The sequence below is a fragment of the Lacerta agilis genome, chromosome Z (genome assembly GCF_009819535.1).
Source record: "Lacerta agilis isolate rLacAgi1 chromosome Z, rLacAgi1.pri, whole genome shotgun sequence".
In the NCBI taxonomy this organism is placed as follows: domain Eukaryota; kingdom Metazoa; phylum Chordata; class Lepidosauria; order Squamata; family Lacertidae; genus Lacerta; species Lacerta agilis.
This window is the reverse complement of record NC_046331.1, coordinates 45,062,918-45,080,677: the sequence shown is the minus strand read 5'-3', so window position 1 is coordinate 45,080,677 and position 17,760 is coordinate 45,062,918. Positions and strand designations below refer to the sequence as shown.

At 42.8% G+C, this 17,760-nt stretch overlaps 1 protein-coding gene across 6 annotated transcripts in view; it reads left to right on the top strand.

Annotated features, from left to right (window-relative positions):
- The window catches only part of KLHL13 (kelch like family member 13), an 80,593-nt gene that overhangs the window by 16,370 nt on the left and 46,463 nt on the right, over nucleotides 1–17,760 (top strand). For 4 of the 6 annotated variants that reach the window (XM_033138293.1, XM_033138286.1, XM_033138288.1 and 1 more), the window contains one exon: nucleotides 3,927–3,989. In XM_033138293.1, coding sequence (XP_032994184.1) covers nucleotides 3,927–3,989 — 63 coding nt within the window. Of the gene's footprint in view, nucleotides 1–3,379; nucleotides 3,413–3,926; nucleotides 3,990–17,760 lie in introns of those variants that run through there. The other 2 variants (XM_033138287.1, XM_033138292.1) reach the window with 2 other exon arrangements.

Genomic DNA, 17,760 nt, shown 5'->3' with positions numbered 1-17,760 from the left:
CTGGTTTGGGTTTTACTGGATTCTATGTAAAATTCCATTTGCGGCAAGTTGGAGAAGGGATGCATTGCTTATGGGAAGGAAGCTCTTAATAAGGATGTAGGTGATATTGTGAGGGTTGCTATAGGTCTGCATTGGCAGTAGAAAGGAAACCCGATCAAAGCTCCTTTAAACTGCTTTATCATATGAATTCTCATTCATGGATCACTGCCTTGTCTTGGTGAAGGGGCTTGAATAACTCAGAGAAGCTATGAGCTATGCCGTGCAGTGCCACCCAAGATGGACAGGCCATAGTGGAGAGTTTTGACTAAACGTGATCCACCTGGAGCAGGAACTGGCAAGCCACTCCAGTATCCCTGCCAAGAAAACCCCATGGACAAAGGGCATATAAAAGTTATGATGCTGGAAGATGAGCCCCTCAGGTTGGAAGGCATCGAACATGCTACTGAGGAAGAGCAGAGGACAAGTACAAGTAGATTCAGAGCTGATGAAGCAGCTGGGCCAAAGCTGAAAGGTCGCTCAGTTGCGGATATGCCTGGAAGTGAAAGGAAAGTCCAATGCTGTAAAGAAAAATATTGCATAGGAACCTGGAATGTAAGAACCATGAACCTTGGTAAGCTGGATGTGGTCAAAAATGAGATGGCAAGAATAAATATTGACATCCTGGGCATCAGTGAACTAAAATGGGTGGGAATGGGTGAATTCAGTTCGGATGACCATCATATCTACTACTGTGGGCAAGAATCCCGTAAAAGAAATGGAGTGGCCCTCATAGTCAACAAAAGAGTGGCGAAAGCTGTACTGGGATGCAATCTCAAAAATGATAGAATGATCTCGATACGAATCCAAGGCAGACCTTTTAACATCACAGTAATCCAAGTTTATGCATCAGCTACCGGTGCTGAAGAAACTTAAATTGATCAACATGGTCTGAAGCTCAACATCAAAAAAACTAGATCATGGCCACTGGTCCCATCACATCCTTGCAAATGGAAGGGGAAGAAATGGAGGCAGTGAGAGTGAGAGATTTTACTTTCTTGGGCTCCATGATCACTGCAGATCGTGACAGCAGTCACGAAATTAAAAGACGCCTGCTTCTTGGGAGGAAAGCAATGACAAACCTAGACAGCATCTTAAAAAGCAGAGACATCATCTTGCTGACAAAGGTCCTTATAGTTAAAGCTATGGTTTTCCCAGTAGTAATGTATGGAAGTGAGAGCTGGACCATAAAGAAGACTGATTGCCGAAGAATTGATGCTTTTGAATTATGGTGCTGGAGGGGACTCTTGAGAGTCCCATGGACTGCAAAAAGATCAAACTTATCCATCCTTAAAGAAATCAGCCCTGAGTGCTCATTGGAAGGACAGATCCTGAAGCTGATGCTCCAGTACTTTGGCCACCTCATGAGAAGATAAGACTCCCTGGAAAAGACCCTGATGTTGGGAAAGATGGAGGGCACAAGGCGAAGGGGATGACAGGATGAGATGGTTGGACAGTGTTCTCGACGCTACCAACATGAGTCTGACCAAACTGCGGGAGGCAGTGGAAGACAGGAGTGCCTGGCGTGCTCTGGGCCATGGGGTCACGAAGAGGTGGACACGACTAAGCGACTGAACAACAACAACATATGGATTTTCAGAAGAGGAAAGTGCAGCCCAGGGAGCTGTCTCTCTCTTGAAGGATGACATTCTCTGATCCTGACTGTTCACTCTGCCTGACACAGTTATTCTGCTAAATGTCCCCCCTTTTTTATTCCTCAAGGGGATTTTTGTTATTTGAATAATCTTAATGTGTCTTTTATAGCAGATGGGATGTTTGCTATTTTGCCAGATCTTCAGTTCTGGGCCCACTTGAGAGGAAAAGGCTCTTACAAGTATGTGTTTGAAAAAGAGAAAGGGACTTTACAATGTACTGTAATGAATGTGGTACAGCAAGAACAGTTGGAGCACAGCTCCCACACTTTTATTTATTACATTCACATACCAGCTTTTTCTTCCAAGGAGCTCAAGTTGGTGTATATGGTTCTCCTCTTCTTACCACAACCCTGTGATGTAGGGTAGGCTAAGTTGGCCAAGGTTACCCAGGGAGTTTCAGGGCTGAATGGGGATTCAAACTCTGCTCTTCCACACTGGCTTATTTTCAGACCAGGATTTGTTCAGTCGTTCAGTCGTGTCCGACTCTTTGTGACCCCATGGAACAGAGCACGCCAGGCACGCCTATCCACCTATCAGACCAGGATAGGTGATGCCATCAGAGAGTGCACCGAGGTATTTGACAGACTGTCAGTTGTGACAAGTGAATAAGGTGATAACAAATCTTTTAAGTTGTATTACCATTTGACAGGATATCGCATAGAGGAAGCTGGAGATGGAGGAAAAGACTCAAGCAGAGCCTGGATACGGAACGTTGTATCTAGTGCTTGTTCTACTTGGAGTTAGACCCATTGTCATTAATGGGCATGACTAACTTAAGCCCAAAAATTTCATTGTGTCTACTCTGAGTAGAACTTGGTTTTATACAGCCCTTATTTCCTTTGATGGGGTTCCTACTTACAGAATCATAGAATTATAGAATCATAGAGTTGGAAGAGACCACAAGGGCCATCCAGTCCAACCCCCTGCCAAGCAGGAAACACCATCAAAGCATTCCTGACAGATGGCTGATAAGCCTCTTCTTAAAGACCTCCAAAGAAGGAGACTCCACCACAATCCTTGGCAGCAAATTCTACTGTCAAACAGCTCTTACTGTCAGGAAGTTCTTCCTAATGTTTAGGTGGAATCTTCTTTCTTGTAGTTTGAATCCATTGCCCCGTGTCCGCTTCTCTGGAGCAGCAGAAAACAACCTTTCACCCTCCTCTATATGGCATCCTTTTATATATTTGAACATGGCTATCAGATCACCCCTTAACCTTCTCTTCTCCAGGCTAAACATACCCAGCTCCCTAAGCCGTTCCTCATAAGGCATCGTTTCCAGGCCTTTGACCATTTTGGTTGCCCTCCTCTGGACATGTTCCAGCTTGTCAGTATCCTTCTTGAACTGTGGTGCCCAGAACTTCATGCTAGCCATTGTAATACAGTGGTACCTCTGGTTACGTACTTAATTTGTTCCGGGGGTCCGTTCTTAACCTGAAGTACCACTTTAGCTAATGGGACCTCCCGCTGCTGCTGCGCCGCCAGAGCACGATTTCTGTTCTTATCCTGAAGCAAAGTTCTTAACCTGAAGCGTTATTTCTGAGTTAGCGGACTATGTAACCTGAAGTGTTTGTAACCCGAGGTACCACTGTATTTCTATGCAAGTTTGTTTACATTTCTAATTGAATGTTAAAGGTGGTATTTCAGCTGGCTGAAAACCTTTTGCAAAAATTCAGTGTTGGACCTAAGAAGTTGGAACAGAGTTTAATAGGGCTATTCCCGAGGTAACTATGTTTCTGCCCCAAAGCTGATCAGAGATGTGAACCCCACCAGCTAAGTTTCAACATGCTAGCCACCCACCACCCTTCAGTAGATCCCTACTTGTCTCAGGAGGACAGTAAGCAGGTCCTAATACACTGGGCGTTATGCTGTGTACTGCTATTAGTTGATTATATGTATAAAATGGATGGACGCAAACTGCCTGTATGTTTTGGATGTTGCTTGGGGGCAGGGCTGTGGAGGCTGTCATGGAGAGCTCCTGTGCTTCAAGGTTTGCCAGGACACCACTGGTGAATAGCAAACCTATTGTCCAGTACTTCCTTGTTGAGAAACAAAAGCTTCATTTTCGCAACTAAACAATGGATGGTCTTGGCATTGTGACTGACTTCACTGGCAATTAATCCCCACTCCAGTGAGCTATGCTCACATGATTTATTAAGATAACATGGTGCATTAGGGTGCTATGCTTCCTTTTTAAAAACCAGAACATTTAAAGTCTTTATCTTGTTTTCTCAACAGGGGAGCTACTAATACTGACGGTATGGATCATTCTGTGCTCCGAAGGGAGGTGCATCATGAGAGGTATGTGTTTTGGTGCAAAATGAATTGTGTTTAATACATTAACGCTATTATCTCAGTGCTTGTTTGTTCTCTCAAGACAAATAAGGATTTTTTTCTGGAGGAAATTAAATTTCATGATCTTTTAATTTTTTCTGTTTGCAAGGTGCAGAAACTGATTTCAGAAATGGTCACCAACTTGTCAGGGCCATTGTCACTTATCTGCAATGGGAATTGAAAATGGATTTGTCTGAAGGACTGAGTTTTGGATGTTCTGCCTTTTGTTTATCAACCTGGTGGGTGGTGCTGTAGTTGTACAGAAGCTCATCACTCATGCACTGACAAACTTGTTCAGCATGTAGCCTATTGTGAGGATTCTCCCAAATCAATTACATTATGTATAATGTTTGTTAAAAGCCTGTTTGGTCTTAAAACAGGATGTGAAACTTGATGAGCTGATGAGAGAATCATGGGTTTGGCAAAAGAATTGAGGCACATGCTTGTAATTTATGGATCAGAAGGGGCTGAATGTTACACTCCCATCACTTTTTACCATATTTCTGTTGCCATATCCAAGTGTTGCCATAGTTTTTAATATCAGTAATTTTGGCAGTGTCGTTGGGAAGGATTCCACCTTTCCCCTCAATTGCGTTTTGATTGTCTTTTGTTAGAGATGCAGCTCTTACTTGCCAATTACTTCTAGTCAGAATGTCAGTGAGATTGCAGCTGTCTGCTGTTTATAAAATGGTTAAAACCCTCCCAATAGCCTTGTTTCTTTTAATCATACCCTTCGCTGGCACATAGCTCTTCCCCTTTCTTCTTGCTCTTTACTCAGCCAACACTTAATTCTCATGGTTTTGTATTTTCTGCTTGAAATTGGCTTGCCATGAAGCTGTTTCTGCCTCACAAATAATATCCATGTGTATTTGCAATTCAGAGGCTTTTGAGTTATATGGGGAGTTATTACTACCATTTTCCTAACGGGGAGAAACTGTCTCTTCTGAAAACATGACACAGGAATGAGACAACATGCTGAGGAGCTCCTTGTCATTTGAATATTCTTGCTCTATGAAAAAGGCAATCAGTGCATTATTTGCATAAACAGCAGATGCAGGATCCTAGTTTGTACCCTTGTGGTATTGTTCCTTTGCCACAGGTACCATTTTGAGGTGGCAGGAGAGCTTCATTTGTTGGTCGTACCTTTTTTTGAGACACCATCCACTTAAACACACTGCTTTTGTGATGGTGGTTATTACATTTTGTTTAAACACACTGGGCAATTTTTAACAGAAAGGTTGGTTATGAATATTCCTTCATCATAAATTTAAAATGCACACATTGAAAATTGATTGCAGATGTATGTCTAGGGGAACAGAAGCTGAAGTTCACATCATGTCAAAATTGCATATATATTTATCTGTCGGAAAAGTTATTTGTTAGCATGTCTACTTTTCTTAACATTGGAAATCAGTTGATTCAGTCTTTGATAGTAAGTTTTTTCAAGTGATATGACAAAGAGTGATAAGATTGTGCAGGATATTCTGATGTCCTATATAGCTTTGGTATTAAACAGACAAACAGCTCTCCAATCTTAAAATAAATTGTCCCAATATGAGACGGTTATCAGAGATAGATATACTTGTTAAAATTAGTGGTTTCCCAACTTTTTTTCCCTGTGGTCCTCTTGAAAACTGCTAGAGGTCTTGGCATACCACTACATCATTTTGCAGCCTGTTGTACCAATTGTAATGTGCTAGGCTAGGTACCATGTGATTTAAAATTGTCTTTTTATTGCCACTTTTATTTCTTACAGTTCCTATAATTCAAATTGTAATATAATGAAATAAAAAAGCAATAAAAATACAATTAAAAATAATATAAATATTTAATGTGAACCCACTGTAGACCACTTGAATGAATTTTGTGGACCACTGGTGATCCTTGGACCACAGTTTGTAACTCTTTGCCTAAACTAAATGATCCTAACATTATCTAGTCATGGCTTCTTTAGATTTTAGTCAACACATGATGATTTGGGAGAGCACTACCAAAAATTGGGAGGGCACTACCTGTCCTCTGACTCCAGGTGTGGTCCGATCAAGGCCGAATAGAGCAATACTATGACTTCCCTTGATCTGGACATTCTACTTTTGTTGATGTAGTCTAGAACAGCAATAACATTTTTTGCTGCAGCATCACACTATTGGCTCTTGTTAATCAAGCTTGTGGTCTACAAAGACCCCTACATTCTTTTCACATGTATTACTGGCAAGCCACATTTCCCCATCTTACATTTGTGCAGTTTGGTCTTTGTGCCTAAGTATAGATTCTGAAATTTTCCCTATTGAAATTCATTTTGTTAGTTAGGTGCCACATTCTCCTATCCGTTAAGGTTATCTTGAATCCCGATTCTGTATTCTGTGGTGTTAAGTACCCCTTTCAGTTTGGTGTCCTCTGCAAATTTGATGGGCATTCCTCCATTCTTTCATCCATATCATTTATAAAGGTGTTGTACAATGAGGGGCCCAGGACGGAACCCTGCAGCAGCCCCCTTGTCACTTTTCCCCAGGATGACAAGGAACCATTAGTGGGCAGTCTTCGGATTTTGTCAGTCAGATGAAGTTGACTGTACAGTGGTACCCCGGGTTAAGAACTAAATTCGTTCCGGAGGTCCGTTCTTAACCTGAAACTGTTCTTAACCTGAAGCACCACTTTAGCTAATGGGACCTCCTGCTGCCGCTGCGACGCCAGAGCACGATTTCTGTTCTTATCCTGAAGCAAAGTTCTTAACCTGAAGCGTTATTTCTGGGTTAGCGGAGTCTGTAACCTGAAGCGTATGTAACCTGAGGTACCACTGTATTGGGGATTCACTTAGCTTAGCAAGGATGGCAGTGTTAAAGGTTTCACAGAAATGGTGGGTTATGAGAAGGGGAGTGGAGAGAAAGGTATAATCTATGCAGCCTTCCTCAAACAGGTTCTCTCCAGATGTTTGACAGCAGCTCCCAACAGCTGAGAGAGTGCAACTGGAGAACACCAGATTGTGATAGTTGTGAAACTGAGTGTTAAAATCCTGTACTAGAAACTTTTGGTGCACTTTCATTACCCATTTCATCAGACGTACAACTTTTCTGCAATCCTGGCTTGAAGAAACAAACTTCCAAAACTAACCCCCCCCCCCAAATGATCCCCCTGTGGAGCTCTAGTTAACACTCTGCATAGGCTTGAGTAGTTATGAATGCTGTTTAATTAGCCACCTACTCCTTAATTTTCTTGTCAAATTGATACTCAGCTCTTGAGGGATGTTGCTTCTCTGTCAGCTGGATAAGATCATGTAACCTAAAGCGTTTTCTGTGGGTGTAGCTGCTGTTTAGTTGCTTGTTCATGGTAAATGAATTGTTTGGGGGAAAAGAGAAATGGGGAAGGAGTGGTGGTTGGCTGTTAGATACATTTCAGTTTTTAATAACTTTTAATTTTAGCTTTCAGCCTGTCATGCTTGCATATTTCTGAAGGGCGTACCCCCCCAAAGTTAAATTTGTCTGAGGACTTTGAGCCCCTTGAAGAAAGAGTAGGATCAAAATATGATATGTGTAGAACTCTTTTGTTTCTCTTTAGTAACACGGTCCAGAACAGAAGGCCCAAGCTGCATTCAGAGCAGTTAAAATAGATTCTCACTGTTGGAAAAAAAACCTTATGACCTTTGCAGGTCCAGCCCTGCCCTTAAAGGCTTTGGTGGAAAAGATTTCTGTGTTGCCTTCAACAAATACTCCGTTATTGAAATTGTTCCTTCCCCTGCACCCTTAAAATGTCACCGGAATTAGTTGCCCATGTGTTTGTGAGCTCGGTTCAAAGGGAAAGTGGTTATCTTTCAAGTGCAGTGCAGTTTGGTACCATCACACATCTTTATTAAAGTTTATCAGCAGAGGCCCTCTGCTTTTCACTAACATTTGAAGCACTTTTGATTGGGATTAGGGTCAGAGCTTTTTTCTAGGTGGAAGCTCCTTCCTGCAGAAAGGCTGCCCTGTCCTTTCTTTAATGGCACTTCTGCTGCATGGCAGAAACTTCCTCATTAGGAAGGCTTTGGTACTATAAACAACATCAGCCACCAGGCCTGCATTGTTCTCCTGTCTTCCCAGCACCACATGTTGGTACTGCTTAACAAGGATCGGGTGGAAGGGCAAGACAGGGGGAGCTCTGTGTAGATGCAGTGGTAGAGCCAAATCAGTGCTGTGCTCACACCAAGCTGCTACCGCTCCAGGCAGTCAGAGACCCTGAGGATGTGTAAGGCTTTGACTACCAGGCCTTAGACATAGGGAGGGTCTAGGGTGAAGGAATCTGCTTAATGTGTTGTAGTGATCTCCTCTGTTGTTATGTGTAAGGCGTTTGCCAGATCTATCCTTCAAGCTTCCATCATAAAGTTTGGTGTGTTCTTCTTCCATTGCCTCTCCTTGCTGCCATTCCAGAGGTAGATCAGTTCCAAGAGTTTTGGGGAGATCCGTTGCTTCCAGTCTCTTTGTTGCTGTGATCTGTGTTGATCCTCTTGTGATAAGATCAAAGGGGAAGCTCCAGCAATATTTAATTCCAGCTTTTTGCAGTTTAATTCTGCAAGCATCCCCACCCCCACCCCGTGTTTCAGAAGCCAGACCATCATCACCATAACTGGGCTCTTTTTATAAGGATATTAGGTTCCACAGTTTGTTCCACACTTCCTCATTCTTCCTGTAACGGGCAAAGCAGACAATTACCGGTATATCATGGGGGAAGTACCCTCAGTTTGGGTCTGAGTGCTTTGTGTGCCTGTTCAAAACCAGCTGCAGAGATTATGAGGTCTGGAAGCATTGACTTAAGCCATGATGCAATAAAATGTGCAGGATCATTTCCTTCCATACGCTCTTCAGAAGAACAAAAATGTAAAATTATTCTCCTATTTCAGTTTTCTGCATCTCCAGGCATGTTGCGCATATCTTTTTCTAATTATTTGATCTTTTTGTAATGAATTTGGCTTAATTCTTTTGTTGTTTTCTGTTAAAAAGTCAAGCCTTGTGTTAAGTTCTGTCAGTTTCGCTTCCATTGGAAGCATTAGTTCTTTTCAAGTACCGGTATTTTTAATAAGCTTCTTTGTAGCATCTTGTTGTGTTGCAAATTCTTCTCTAAGTTATTGCTTCCATGTTCTTTCTTAAGCAAGGAAGAGGCCTCTTTTGAGGGTGGCGCCATCTTGGCTGCTGCCTCCATTATTGTCCTCACCACTGCCTTCTCTCAGGCAGGAATAATTGAGAGACGTTTTTTATTTTCAGCTTTTCTGAATGCTTTTGCATTCCCCTCTCCTTTCTTCAAGGTTTGGGTTTTTTTTAGGCAGAAAGGGATTTTGTTCCAAGCTGTTTTTCTGGGCTTTGGAGTAGAGCTTATACAGTAGTAGAGCTTTCCAAACTGTGAGTTGTGACATGTTACTGTGTCGGCTGCAGTATGTAGGTGTGTTGCGTGAACGCTCCCCATGCTCCTCCTCGGGCTGGAAGGGGGTTAGTTTAGTTTAACCTCTAGTTTAACCTGCTAGTAACACTGAATTACCATGTTGTGAAATGATGCGTGTCTAAAAATGAAAAGTTTGAAAAGCTCTGTGTTTAACTGGCCATCTTATTTCCATTGTGGCCATTCCCCTGACTGGCTGAAGAATTGATGGTTTCTTCTCCCGCTGTCCTTAGGACAGTTTGAGGCAGTCCAAGCTTTGTTCATCTGTACACTTTTTTCCTCAGGTAAGTGAACTTGTGTACACCAGGTCAGATGCGTGAAGGAAAATAACTTGAATCTCGCTTCCACCTTTACTTTGTACAGCTCAGTTGTCACTCAGCTGCTGTGCTTTGTAAGGTAAAGGGTAAAGGAACCCCTGACCGTTAAATCCAGTCGTGGACGACTCTGGGGTTGCGGTGCTCATCTCGCTTTCCTTAAGAATAAGATAAACCCCTGTGTTGCTATTATTACTTCGCTGCAAATTATAAAGATATAATTGTGCCCATGATTCATCGGTCTACGTGTTGCCTCTTTCATCTCGCTTTCCTGGCTGAGGGAGCCAGTGTTTGTCCACAGGCAGCTTCCAGGTCATGTGGCCAGGATGACTAAGCCGCTTCTGGCACAACAGAACACTGACACCAGAGCAGCGCACAGAAATGCTGTTTACCTTCCCACCAGAGTGGTACCTATTTATCTACAGGTGAAACTCGAAAAATTAGAATATCATGGAAAAATCCATTTATGTAAGCAATTGTTTTCATTAGCTACTGGAGTTTAATATATGAGTTTAATATATGAGAAAACCCCAAAGTTGAAATTGTTAATTTGGGGTTCTTATCAGCTGTATGCCATAATCATCACAATTATAACAAATAAAGGCTTGACATATCTCACTTTGCATGTCATGAGTCTATCTCATATATTAGTTTCACCTTTTAAGTTGAATTACTGAAAGCAATGAACCTTTCCACAATATTCTAATTTTTTGAATTTCACCTGTACTTGCACTTTGACGTGCTTTTGAACTGCTAGGTTGGCAGGAGTAGGGACCGAGCAAAGGGAGCTTACCCTGTCACGGGGATTCAAACCGCCAAGCTTCTGATCGGCAATCCCAACATCAGTTTAAATCAGGTATAGGCAAACTCCAGATGTTTGGGACTACAAAGCTAACAAGAAGACCAGTGGTGAGAGATGATAGGAATTGTAGTCTCAAACATCTGGAGGGCCGGAGTTTGCCTATGCCTGGTTAAAATGCATGCTCTTAATCTGTTCACATAATCACCAGAAGGTGGCATTACTGATTTTGAATAAACGTCACCTCACTTTCTGGGTCTTAAACTTCATTGTGTAATAACTTTGCCCCTGGGTGCTGTGTGACAGAAATTTGTGTGGCTAAGATTCTTCAGTGTAGAGTGAGCTGCCATATTGATCTGTTTTTATCCTAAGCTGTCATCTAATTAACTCCTGTCATATTGACAAAGCTTCACCCCCCTCCCCCAAATGTGAAGTTTATAGCAGGCTTACCAAGGGAGGACCAAAGCATAATTCTTTGGAAAGCTGGAATATAGCACCAAAATGATACAGCATCATTGACAGTCTGATAATACATATGTTTACTTGGGAGTCAGCCCCCCCTCCCTGATTTCAGTAGAATATATGTCTTGATAAGACTTGCATCTTTTGTTTAAACATATAGATTACACAAAGTCAACTTTTGTTTAAACATATAGATTACACAAAGTCACACTCATTGTAACTAAGTTTGAACAGGTCTTTAATTTGAATTTTCTGTGACCCTGCAAGTGCTGAATTATATGAATGGGAAACTGATGCTGCCATTTTGTTCAGAATATTGCTTTTAATAAACAGGTACATCAATGCTGGCCTGAAGTACATTAAGGACAAGATGTTAATCATTTGTTCTAATTCACTGTGTTTGTATTCTCCTCTTAGATAAGGCCCCACTAGTGTTCATCCAGATTTCTGGCTGAGTCCCCTGTCCTCTTAGTACCAGTAATATAGAAGCATTTAGTACTCCTAAACCTTCCACTGGGTACAGTATCCCTTCCAGAAGACCCTGTTGCACATTCTGAATTCCTTTAGCTTCATTTTGGTGTTATAAGCAAGTGAACGCTTCCCTCTGCGAGGGAGTCTTCCCATACTCACTGAAAGAGGCGGTCATTAAACTGCTTCTTAAAAAAACATCTTTAGACCCGGCCAATGTGACCAAATATCGCCCAGTCTCAAATCTACCATTCTTGGGCAAGGTGATTGAGTGGATGGTTGCGGAACAACTCCAGGCACGCCTGGAGGATATGGACCATTTGGATCCCTTCCAGTTGGGATTCAGGCCTCATCATGGGACTGAAACTGCCTTGGTCGCGCTGGTCGATGATCTCCGGCGGGCTAGGGACAAAGGTGAGAGCTGTTTCCTAGTTCTGCTGGATCTCTCAGCGGCCTTTGACACCACCGACCATAACATCCTTCTGGACCGGCTAGAGGGGTTGGGAGATGGGGGCACTGTTATACAGTGGTTCTGCTCCTTCCTCCTGGGCCGTGTTCAGAAAGTGGTGATGGGGGATGAGTGTTCAGACCCCTGGGCTCTCACTTGTGGGGTGCCTCAGGGTTCCGTCCTCTCTCCCATGCTTTTTAATATCTATATGAAGCCGCTGGGAGAGATCATCAGGGGGTTTGGGCTGGGTGTTCATCAGTATGCGGATGATACCCAGCTCTACCTCTCTTTGAAATCAGAACCAGTGAAGGCGATGAAGGTCCTGTGTGAGTACCTGGAGGCGGTTGGAGGATGGATGGCGGTTAACGGATTGAGGTTGAATCCTGACAAGACAGAAGTACTGTTTTGGGGGGATAGGGGGCGTGTGGGTGTGGGGGACTCCCTGGTCCTGAATGGGGTAACTGTGACCCTGAAGGACCAGGTGCGCAGCCTGGAAGTCATTTTGGACTCACAGCTGTCCATGGAGGCACAGGTTAATTCTGTGTCCAGGGCGGCTGTCTACCAGCTCCATCTGGTAAGCAGGCTGAAACCCTACCTGCCCGCAGACTGTCTCGCCAGAGTGGTACATGCTCTGGTTATCTCCCACTTGGACTACTGCAATGCGCTCTATGTGGGGCTACCTTTGAAGGTGACCCGGAAACTACAACTAATCCAGAATGCGGCAGCTAGACTGGTGACTGGGAGTGGCCGCCGGGACCACATAACACCGGTCCTGAGAGATCTACATTGGCTCCCAGTACGTTTCCGAGCACAATTCAAAGTGTTGGTGCTGACCTTTAAAGCCCTAAACGGCCTCGGTCCTGTATACCTGAAGGAGCGTCTCCACCCCCATCAATCAGCCCGGACACTGAGATCCAGCGCCGAGGGCCTTCTGTTGGTTCCCTCACTGCGAGAAGCAAAACTACAGGGAACCAGGCAGAGGGCCTTCTCAGTAGTGGCACCCGCCCTGTGGAACGCCCTCCCATCAGAAGTCAAGGGAAGAAACAACTACCTGACATTCAGAAAACACCTGAAGGCAGCCCTGTTTAGGGAAGTTTTTAAACTGTGATATTTTAAATGTATATTAATGTTTGGTGGAAGCCGCCCAGAGTGGCTGGGGAGACCCAGCCAGATGGGCGGGGTACAAATAACTAATAATAATAATAATAATAATAATGGCACATCCTTCTGGAGCAGAGGAGCAGAGAAACCCTGGTCTACTTATAGTGCCCTGTTTTTGACTTCTTAAGGCTTTATTATTCAGAAACTGAAAACGACACTATCAGTTTTGGGTAAATTCCTCTCATGAGAAATACCTGTGGACCATCAAGTCTTCCATAAAGTCTGCTTTTGCTAGAAATGTCTTATCCTACAGAGGTGGATGTAACAGAAACATGGCTTTGGATTGTTTGTTACCAGCGTGTCAGGTGATTACCCCCCCAACCCCCAGAAAACAATTTAAAAACAAAAATTAAAAAGCAGTTTAAAAGAATGTAAACAGTACTCTGTGCTGGGTAGCAGCAGTCCTTTTATATTCTGTCAGGCCCTGTCCTAGGGCTGGTGGAGAGAGGCAGGAGCAGGACCCTCAGACTCTCAGCAGGTGCTTTATGTCGGTGTGTGCGCACACTTGCATTGCTCTGTCCCCAAACTGTAATGAACTTCTTCATGATCCTGAGTCTCACACCTGCAGGCAACTTCACTATGGGGAAATTTCATAGAATCATAGAATTCTAGAGTTGGAAGAGACCACAAGGGCCATTCAGTCCAACCCCCTGCCAAGCAGGAAACACCATCAAAGCATTCCTGACAGGTGGCTGTCAAGCCTCTGCTTAAAGACCTCCAAAGAAGGAGACTCCACCACACTCCTTGGTAGCAAATTCCACTGTCCAACAGCTCTCACTGTCAGGAAGTTCTTCCTAATGTTTAGGTGGAATCTTCTTTCTTGTAGTTTGAATCCATTGCCCCGTGTCCGCTTCTCTGGAGCAGCAGAAAACAACCTTTCACCCTCCTCTATATGACATCCTTTTATATCTTTGAACATGGCTATCATATCACCCCTTAACTTTCTCTTCTCCAGGCTAAACATACCCAGCTCCCTAAGTCGTTCCTCATAAGGCATCATTTCCAGGCCTTTGACCATTTTGGTTGCCCCCCCTCTGGACACGTTCCAGCTTGTCAGTATCCTTCTTGAACTGTGATGCCCAGAACTGGGCACAGTATTCCAGGTGAGGTTTGACCAGAGTGGAATACAGTGGTACTATTATTTCCCTTGATCTAGATGCTATACTCCTATTGATGCAGCCCAGAATTGCATTGGCTTTTTTAGCTGCTGCATCACACTGTTGACTCATGTCAAGTTTATGGTCTACCAAGACTCCTAGATCCTTTTCACATGTACCGGTACTGCTCTCAAGCCAGGTGTCACCCATCCTGTATTTATGCCTTTCTTTTTTTTTACATTTTTACATTACATTTTTTTTTACATACTTTACATTTCTCCCTGTTAAAATTCATCTTGTTTGCTTTGGCCCAGTTCTCTAATCAGTTAAGGTCATTTTGATGTGTGATCCTGTCCTCTGGGGTATTAGCCACCCCTCCCAATTTGGTGTCATCTGCAAACTTGATCAGGATTTGTATGACGGTATTTTTTCCTATGATTTTTGGGTGGGAGGTGGGGACACGATGACAGGAAGGAGGGTACAGTGTGAAGTTGAAGTCTTTCCTCTAATCCTTGCATTCATGACATAGTTGAATAGAACAGAATTGTGTGTGTGTGTTATATTTAATGGAGTTTTGAAAGGACAAATGTACCATGGAGAAACCTTTAAGACCTCAAGCTATTTAGATCTTACATGATTAAAAGGTTTTAATTTGAGGCCAGCTTAACCTATAATTCCAAACCTGAATAGCAGTGACATGTCATCTGAGCAGCAGATAAATGTGATCCCTGGTGTATAAGGATGCATTAATTCAACAGTTCTATTAATTACTGTTTTATTGGGTAGATTCCATATTTAGTTATTGCTTAATTGGTAATTGTTTTATTTTTCTTTTCTGGCATGCTTTATATTGTCCTAGAGATGAAAGCGTTTTTGGAAGAGAGTGCAGTGCCTGTGCATAGTTGCATTTATTGCCACATGGATCTTGCAAGTTCTGGAAAGATGATGGATGTAGCTCTTTGGCTGCTAGTAGCAGTAGCATAAAATATAGCAACTCCATCCTTAAGCCACCTTATATGAGAATTTTCTTTGACACAAATAAGATGTACTCCCTTGTGTTTTAATTTCTGCACGTTGTTGATTTCCAAGTGGAAAACAAAGTCTACATTTCAGTTCTAGGCCTCAACTGTGAAGTCATGCTCTGGTTCTTAAGTGAAGTTGACACGGACTTCCGGTTGGGCGCCATTCTGTTTGGTCAGAGAAAGCTCAGCTTCAAGGTTTCTCTGTCGCTGTGGGGGAAGGGGGAGTCGCAACTGCACTGCGACCCCCCAGAAAAACTCCAGGAAGATCGTCCTGGAGACGTGGGATCCGGCGGGTGCCCAGGGTGCCTCCCCTACCCTCCGGTAAGCCCTAGTAAGGGATACCGTGACGAGCGGGGTAGAAGGCGCGGGTACTGTGGATTAATCACTACCCCTGCAGTGAGCAGTAGCGGCTGCTAGCAGAGAGAGCACTCAATTTCTCCAAGATCTGGAATTTATTTGGACTCTAAGTACCAATTTAACAAGGAAAAAAAGACTTACATTTTTTTTGGCTTGAAAGGGACTCTAAAAACGGAGGTTGGTCCCTGACAGTTGAAATAGAAGGAAACAGTGCAACATTGTATCTGAGGCTGTTGCCAAACGTTTGAAACAAAGAAGATTTCTGAAACTGTTCCCCCAGGAAAGGGGGAGATGAATTATGGATTTATTGTGATTGGAACTGACTTTTGAAAAAATATTACCCTTTCTTTCCGGTGGTCTCGAAAGGCTTGGCAAGAACAAAGCCAAAATGGCTGCATTTGCAGTGAAGAAATAATGTTTTGACTGCATAGCCGCTTTTCGACCTTGAATATGACTAAAAGAAAATGGTTGAAGGAATTTCAAACAAAGACCTTGGAACTTTTGCAGCAGATAATAGGAAAAGTCAACCAGATGAATCAGGAGGTGAAACTTTCGAATTGGGCTTTGCAGAAAAGTGGACTAGAGACTGATAGTGAAAGTTTAGAGGATATAATACAAGAGCATTCAGAGAAAATTCAAGATGAAAAACCAACTGGGGTCGACTTGCAAAATGGAATGGACAATGGAAAAATTCTACAGCAGAAGAAAGGAATAAAGGTGCAACCATCGAAGGATGCACATTGCCATGATAATGATACAAGAGACAAGACAGGAACAGAAGCCAGTTTGCTTTGACTTTTGGGTTCAGGGTTTTGAGAGGGTTGGAGTGGGTTAAAAAAATTAGACATGTTTATGGATATTTTTCTCTTTGCATGGTTTTGACAGATGGAATGGATATTACGGTAATGGAAAATGTTAATAATCACTAGCCAAAATTTTTGAGACCGGAGGGAGGGAAGGGGGGGAGGAAAATTTCATTAAATAAAATTTGTTTAAATATTGGAAATATTAATTAAGGTTTTAGAAGAGTTCAGAAGTACTAAGAGGCCGAGGTGGAGTTAAAATTATAAGTAATTAGGTCGGAAGAATAAATATGTTTAAAAATGATAAGGAGGAAGGTTATAGTGTGTAAAGTAGAATAGATGATGAATTGGAAAACTGGAAATTAGGTTTGATTTGGAATTCAACGGGGGGGGGGAATCTGAGGAAGTCAATTGATGATGAAATTGAGAAAAGTAAGGCGTTCTGGCCCAGGAAAAGGGCCAGGTTTAAGCAATGATTTACACAGGTTAATTGGTTAAATTTGTAAAGATTTTGTATGTTCTCCAGTGAGAGGGGGCTTGGTCATTTGCTCCCCCTGGTGGGAGAAGGGGGAGTATGAAAAAAATTAACCATGTAATGTTCGGTGATTTAAATTGTAAAAACCCTATAATTTTTTAATTAAAAAAAAATGAAGTTGACACACAGACTTTGCCTTTTGGGGACCACATGTTTTAAACTTTTAGTACTTAAGTTCCATTGCGTAATGTAGCTTTTTCCAAACTGGTGGCATACAGTTGCAGCAGTTGCTTTGGTCCCTTACTTCTTCAGTATGCAATGTTCTATGTCTGTGGCATGCTTATGAACTTCAATTCCCAAGCCTGTTATTTATTTATTTACATTTCTAGACCCCTATTTCATAAATATCAAAGTGGTTTACAGCAAAAACTAGAAGCAGGTGAAGGCTGGCGGGAAGGGTGGGAGTATAGTACTTGTGTTTGACCTAGAAATTGCAGTTAGTGCAGAATGCTGCAGCAGGTTGCTGACAGGAGTGAGGGCTCTGATGAGAAGTATACACTATCAGTGTATATAAAGCCATTAGCAGCTTGGGACCGGTTTTCTTGTGTGACTGCCTTTTCCTGTATGTCATAGTAGGAAGGGACCCTAAGGGTCATCTAGCTCAACCCCCTGCAATGCAGGAATCTCAACTTGACCGCTTCATTCTCTGCAGCTAGCACTTTTACAGGTGCCGTGTAAGACTACTTTGATAGTTCTAAGAAATGGATCTTTCAGTGTGGTGGCACCCACAGTTTGGAACTTCCTGCTTGTTGAAATCAGGCAGGCACCTTCACAGTACTCTTTTCAGTGCTTGCTTAAAATATTTTTGCTTAGGCAAGCCTATGCAGGTATGCAGCTGTTGACATGATGTCATCTCTTTTACTGTT